This window comes from Cryptomeria japonica, chromosome 8 (assembly GCF_030272615.1).
Source record: "Cryptomeria japonica chromosome 8, Sugi_1.0, whole genome shotgun sequence".
Lineage (NCBI taxonomy): Eukaryota > Viridiplantae > Streptophyta > Pinopsida > Cupressales > Cupressaceae > Cryptomeria > Cryptomeria japonica.
The window spans coordinates 107,846,204-107,853,626 of record NC_081412.1 but is presented as its reverse complement, the minus strand read 5'-3'; the positions used below and the strand labels follow the sequence as shown (position 1 = coordinate 107,853,626).

General features: G+C 33.1%; 1 protein-coding gene across 1 annotated transcript; it reads left to right on the top strand.

Moving 5' to 3' along the window:
• The first annotated feature begins 4,041 nt into the window (after positions 1-4,041).
• On the top strand, positions 4,042-7,207 carry LOC131062445 (protein RGF1 INDUCIBLE TRANSCRIPTION FACTOR 1). Its single transcript, XM_057996111.2, has 4 exons — positions 4,042-4,458; positions 4,853-5,065; positions 5,951-6,166; positions 6,567-7,207. Exons 1-4 carry the CDS (start codon positions 4,456-4,458, stop codon positions 6,795-6,797), a joined length of 663 nt encoding a protein of 220 aa, XP_057852094.1. The 5' UTR covers positions 4,042-4,455; the 3' UTR covers positions 6,798-7,207.
• Positions 7,208-7,423: the final 216 nt, after the last annotated feature.

The window sequence follows — 7,423 nt, the reverse complement described above, 5'->3', positions numbered from 1 at the left end:
CTCTTGCATATCATTTTTAGCTTTTCAATGGAATTCATTAAGTTGACCTAAGTATGATAACATAGGCCCTTCTCAATAACAACCAGATTATCCTTATTAATGATCTCCAAATCCACATAGGCATTATTAGAAGATTTAGAAGCATGGAGTTTATGTCACTTATCAACAAGGCAATTTATGCTTTCAACATTATTATGAATAGTCTTATAACTCATATTGACCAAATTAACAAGATTATCATTCATCTTTTCATCTTGGCCTTGAGCCTAGTACTGCTCTTCATAGTCCAATTTCATGATATTGATGTCTTTAGCAACATTTTCAAGAATTGCCAACATCTTCTTGCCATCTTCCTCAAACCTAAGATTACCTTATTTATTTTGAAAAGAAGCAATGCTACTTTGCATCGAACAAATTATGATATTGATTTGATTGATCTCTAAAAATAACCACTTTGAAATTCTAAATTGATCGACCATTGCAACCTTGAAAATTCATCTGGATCTTCTCTGTCAAAGTTCACGAAAGGGGAATCTTTTTGCAATCTTATTAGAAAAGGGGAACAAACCTATCTATCCTCATCAATCCTAGGGGGAGAGGGAGGGGAAGGGGTTTCCCTCAAATTTTTTTTTCCAGTGGTATCATAGTGCCTAGAGTTAGGATTACCTTCCTCTTCCCTAAATTACACTTCCCAACTGAATCTCCACTTGCAAAATTCGAACGATTGGACCTTGACATAGCCACATTGGCCCTCTTAATTACAGTTTTTACTCTTACCCTTCACCTTAAGAGGAGGGGTAGCACCTATCTCCTAGGAAGTAGACTTGTTCTCCTCGATTCTCCACTCCTCATCTCTAGAATTTGCATCCCCTATCTTAGTATCTATATCATCCTCATCTAGAGGAGGGGAGCCACCCTTCCAAACCTTGGTTTTCGAAGGAGAACTAAGGACCTTAACATGCTCAATAATAAGGAGGATTAAACCCTCATGCAGAATAGGGTTCCTCTCATTCTTGTTATGCTCTTTTATCCCTAACTCTAAAGAAGCTAGTAGGTAATATGGAAAAGAAACCTTTTGTCTATGTCTAAAATGGTTTAACAAAGTGAACTGAAAAGTCGAAGACAATTGTATATCAACCATCCAAGGAGAAGTATTGCATAATTACCTTGACCACAAACACCTATATATATTTGAGGGATTTGACCACATAACCTCCTTTTGCCTTCTTAACCAGTATATTACCCTCCTTCCCTTTGAGAAATTTCTACACAACCACCTCATAGGACTTCCTATCTCTAAATATTTCCTTCCCTCCATTGAGAACCTAGTAATCTCTATGATAAGCTCTTCATAAATCTCCACATTCTTGCCATAGATAGAAAGCTTTCTATTCTTCCATCCTTTAAAGAAGATTTTTTAGGCTTTAGGATTAGAACCATGGAGGCATTCTAAATATGGAGTTACACTACCCATCTTTAGAATTCTCCAAACCTTTGCATTACTTTTGAAATCATCACATGTTATAGGTCCAATCATGTTCCTCTCACCACCCATAATCACATTGATTGAGAGTAAAATCCCAAGAGTCACCACCAGGAGCTTGCCGCACAAGATCACAACCGACATTGATACCCAATAAACCACCTTCCAAATACCCCTAGAGGAAAACTAGACATGAAAAACACCCACAATCTGTGTGGTAATCATGAAATGACATGGATTGCCTTTGCAACAATTAATTAAATTGGTCACCTGACCACCAAAAAGGGCCTTGGAAAATGCAAGAAAATTAAATGACATTACCTCCTTGTCCATGAAGTAATTAATGTTTAATAATATCTGCAACATTAGGCTGGAGAGGGTCATTCCTTCGCCATCTATACTCATCTCTCCTAGTGACTCTAATGTTAGCAAATGAGTTTGCCAAGGTATTCCTTTCTCTAAAGATATGGGATATAAATATATCTTCAAAAGGGCCAATAAGAAGAAGCGAGTCATTAATTAAGGTCTCAATAGACAAACTAGGCTTCTAAATCCTCTTCAAACACTTAATTATATTGAGAGAATCACCTTCAATCTATACTTTTGTACCCCTAAGAATGAGCAATTTTAAGAATATGGTATGCTACAGTTGCTTCAACATGATGATCGGTTTGGGTTCCCAACAAACTTTTTCCTATTTATTCGCCTAGCAATATCATAATTAAAAACATCTTATTTACACTTCCTAATAAAATAAACCATTTTATATTTTAATCAATATAAATAATTACATCATACCTATTTTATATTTTCATAAGAATTATACACATTATATCTTTTACATTATATCTTTTTCTTTTATCTTTATAATTATGAAAAGTTTATTCATCTTAAACTACTTATTTAATATATAAAGACAAAACATATTAATAAATATAGATGTGGAATTCCATATCATGATTATTGATATTTTTTTTTATAATGCTCCAAGCCAGCACCCCACTCAGGTGGTCTTTTTAGTGGACCTAACTTAGATTCATGTTGGGACCAAAGAGTATCAAAGCTATTTGACTAACAAACAAACAGATACGATATGATTCGGGTGTCTGTTAATTGACGGGAATATAAACCGTCCGAATGAGCAGGTAGGCATTCATATCCAATTATTTGCCAATCATTACATGAACTGCTTTTTAAAATTAAAAAACACAATTTGTCGGTGAGCAAGCGTGCAACACAAAATATAACTCCTCAATAATATATATTTAATTTAATTTATTTATTTATTGTTTAACTATATCAAATTATTAAATAATACACCTAATTTTTAATTTTATTTTCTATCCAGATTAAATAATGAATTTAGAGCAATAATGAACTTTTATATATATATATATATGTTTTTTTTGTTATCTCAGAGATATTTCGGAGAGGTGAGACTAATCCTTATCCTTTGGACGACATGATAATTAGTGTCTTTCAATGGCTCAACTAACCTGTCTACACCCAAGGGGTTATACAAATATAAAATATTGAATGTGTGATATTAATAATTTTCAAACAATATTTTAAAGTAAATTAATAAAATACGTGACACTAATGATTTAAGAATGAATGATTCTTAGATATTAAATATTGATAGTTCATGATATGAACTTTTTCACCATGATCCACCATCAAGATAGAAAGATAGAAATGAATAATGAATACCTCTTTTTAAGTTAGGTGAAATGAGCTCATTAAAAATATTAAAATTTCTCATTATGGTTGAGGTTTGGTTGAAGACATGTACTACAAATAATATTTTTTAATTAAAAACTCCACATAAGAAATAATTATTTACAACTGTAACTTAAAACTATATTTCACAAATAATAATTAATTCTAAGTTCTATGCTCCCAAAATTCCTGGTTATGTATTACTTTATAAAAATACATATAATATTTAAAATGAATTTCTTTTATTTTTTTATTTTGATATAGAGGCTTTTTCATTCACACAATCATTTTAGCTAGATCAATACGGAGCACAAGTCTTAGGTTAAAACCTTTTCGAATCAGAGCCAACGACTGAGGGGTATCCATTGTGATGTCAGAGCTTTGCACCCAGTAAGACTTGATCCGTGATGGGCTCATTAAGAACCTTTCAATTTCACCAGCAGATCCTTTAATTTAAAATTCAAATCCCTTTAAAAAAATCATCTTTCCTCTTAAATGGGATGTCAAAAACATGTCTAGAAGTACAATTCTACAGCTATTTCAAAGAGACCTTATTTCTGTATAATAAGAATGAAAAGGAAAACTGAAAGATAAGTCAAAGTCCTTATTCTCACATTAGTTCCACTTCACAAAGTAACATCTGTCCAGCATTCTAGATACACATTTGATCATATTTATTAATTAATCAAAATTCAAGATCATGTTATATTCTGAATTTCAATTAATTAATAAATACTATCAAATATGCATCTAAAATATTGGATAGACAATATGACTCAAACCCTCTGGTCTCATCCATTCATACTACCACAAAACTTAACTTTTTTAGGTAAAATGTTATGGAGGCTGACAAGAGCTTGTGGTTATGTATTTGTTTAGAGAAAGGAGGGATTTACTTTTCTAAGCCTACTGAGAGAGAATCTTGAAATATAAATGTGTGAATTGTAGAGGAATATTCTTGATGAATTATGGGAAGAGTGAAATAGGCATCCACTATGGTAATGGCCCCCATTGTTTGGAGATAAGATTGAAATCAATAAAGTATCGATGAGTATTCCACTAGAAAAGAAAATTGTCAAAACAGTTCTCATAAGCCCAACTGCAGTTCATTCACATTTTATCAGGCCCTTGGGCTTCAATTTTCCAGTGAATTACAGGTCCAGAGAAGTGTAAATCTCTTTAGTTTGATGAAATAGACTGGCGATTGAGACTGACCCACAAATAAATTGGTTGGAGATCAGAGCAAGAAGGCTATGGTTAGTCTTTTACTTCTCTGAAATGTTTATCAGAAAGACCCAATTGCTGATGGAATTGCATCAACTTAGTTTTGATACTGTATTTCCAAGTTTTCCTTGATTCTTGATATAGTATTTCTTGAATTATACTGCAACAATCTGTTTAAAATGCATATAAACAAATGGGGTTCAATGATAAAGATGACGTGGTGGGTAAGTTCTAAATTAAAGGGATTGGTATATGGGGGATTGTTTTTTTATCATTTTGATGATTGATCATGAAGTATGATCTGAAACGATGATGTAAAAAATTGTACATAATATGAATCAGAAATAACAACAGAAATAACAACAGTGAAAAATTAATGTATTTAATGATCTGAATGGCTAAAGCTTATGAGGTTATTGTATCCAGTTTGTGCAGATGCTCTCTAATGGGGAAGAGGAAGAAGAAGAGGAGGAGGAAAAGAAAATGAGGCCACCATGGCTGAAGCCTTTGTTGGGTACAAACTTCTTTGTTCACTGTGAAAGCCATGGAGATTCCAGCAATATGTACTGCCTGGATTGTATGCTTGGTGCTATGTGCTCCTTCTGTCTCACACACCACAGAGATCATCATGTTATTCAGGTTAAGAGGGAGAATTTCCCAGTTGTCCTTTGTTAGAAGACAATTTATGATTCATGTACAATTTGACTAAACAGTTTTGTGTAATCAAGGTGTTAGTCTAAATCTTTGTATAGCAATCTGCTTGCAATCATGTGCTTGTGGTAATGATGAAAAAGCAATGAAATCTTTAAGGCGCGTACACACTTTTTTTTTACCATCTGCCCTTAAAAATTGTCCCTTTAGTTATAAGGCTGTTTGGTTTCATAATTATTACCAGTGACCAACATTTTGTTCTTTCAAAATAACTGGCATCCCTTCATATATCATGCTACAGAATGTTTTGGAATTCACCATACCCAGTTTTAATAATTGCCATTCTCTCGGAAAGGCCTAGCAATTTACCACTTGGATTTTGTTTGTTCTCTTCTCATTGGCAATATTTTTAGATTTGATTATACAAATTTTTTATCTGTCAATATTTTTAGATTTGATTATACAAATTTTTTATCTGTCAATATTTTAGATCATATTTCATAATTCATCATGAAAAATATGATCCAAAATATTAATAATAATTTTTTTAAACATAATCAAATTCAGAAATATTGCCAAACTTATGTTATAAACTGTGAAAATTTCATGTTTTCAATAAAGAACAATGGACTCATTCCTTTGGATTTTGGTGTTTTCTGCGGATAGATTTCTGTATGTTGTTTATTCAGTTCTTTTGCATCAGATCTACACTTTTTTCTTTCTTCTGCTTCTGGGTTAGCTTTTAGTTTTGCAATGCTGTTAGTTTTACAATCACAATTCTCAAATATGGGTAGATATTAAGAAGATTTACAGTTTTAGAGTATGGAATTTTGGGTTGCACAGTGATATTGAAGGTGGCGTTTTTATGTTCAGATCAGGAGATCTTCATACCATGATGTGATAAGGGTATCAGAGATCCAGAAGGTGTTAGACATAGCAGGTGTGCAGACCTACATTATAAACAGTGCAAGGGTAGTTTTTCTCAACCAGAGGCCTCAACCCAGACCAGGAAAGGGAGTAGCAAATACATGCCTGGTTTGCGAAAGGAGCATCCTGGACAATTGCAATTTCTGTTCCTTGGGTTGCAAGGTATCCCTTCCATGATTCCATTGAACTGTACATTTTCTTAATGGTAAAAGATTTACTGTCAATACTAATGAGATTGAAGAGAAATTTACTGCCTTGGTTTTTCTGTGATAAATTATAGATTATGATCTGAAATGTATGATTGCATGAGTTTTTCAGACTCCAGATTACTTTGGTTTTAACCCTGTTCGCTCAGTGATCTATATATAATCACAAAGAGAAGAGTTACTAAATATGACCCAGAACGTTGATTAAGATTATACATAATTAAAACCAAAAACAATCATACAATACAATTATCTGATCAGACGACCATCGATTGCAACTTTTTTTACAAGATTGTAAACAAGCACATACTTTTTACCACCTTACAAAAATGACCCAGTTTTTACTACTCTTTCAGTTCACAGGAACACAATTGAATCTCAGAACCAAAGGCAATATGCAGAGAGAACAATTGAAGAGACATGGGCTCAGACCAATGAAGGGCTTCAGTGATGGCAATACTGATAACAATAAAGAGTACAGTGCCAAGGAAATGTATCCTCCAATGTCTCTCTCTCAGTCTCCATCAAATCACAGAACCAACAAGAGGAGAAAGGGGGTCCCTCACAGGGCTCCCTTAGGAGGTTAAAAACACCTGTAAAGATGGGTGTTACAGATCTTTCATTGTTGTATAGCCATATATAGATGAACAAGATGATAATGTTGTCAGGCACCCAAAAACAATTGTGGTGTAAACTTATAAATAATTTATAGAATAACCAACTCAGACAGACAGACTGTACAGCAGTTGAAATGAAGCAATATCCAACCACCCAATTATGAGAGTGTGGTAAGGATCTGCAAAAAGGGCAAGCAAAACCTAAAGGTGTGGGTTTTGGTAATGGCACAAAGGTGCCTGAAATTTTTAATAAGAGCTGGACCCAGGCAGAAAAAATAACCTGTTACTGTATGGAAAATTACAACTGTGCATATTATAGACAAGGATGAAACTGTACATATTATAGTCAAAATAATTTATAGGTACAATGCTATATTCAATTGGGTTTCTGTTTATCGGTTTTCAATTTTTCATTAGAAATGGTTGTTATATTACAGATAAAAATGTTTGCTCAGCTTTCCTGAGAAATAAAAGCAATTTATAAAATCCTCATCACTGACCATTAAAAAAAATAACATTCTGATTTTACTCAAATTTGGGTTGTATTGATTATCATGAATACAACTAATAACAATATCTGGGTTTTCAGTTTCTGC

Coding starts and splice junctions, on each gene's coding strand:
- LOC131062445 (XM_057996111.2), top strand. Junction 5,066..5,950: donor GAGATCATCATGTTATTCAG/GTTAAGAGGGAG, acceptor TTTTATGTTCAG/ATCAGGAGATCTTCATACCA. Junction 6,167..6,566: donor TCTGTTCCTTGGGTTGCAAG/GTATCCCTTCCA, acceptor CTACTCTTTCAG/TTCACAGGAACACAATTGAA.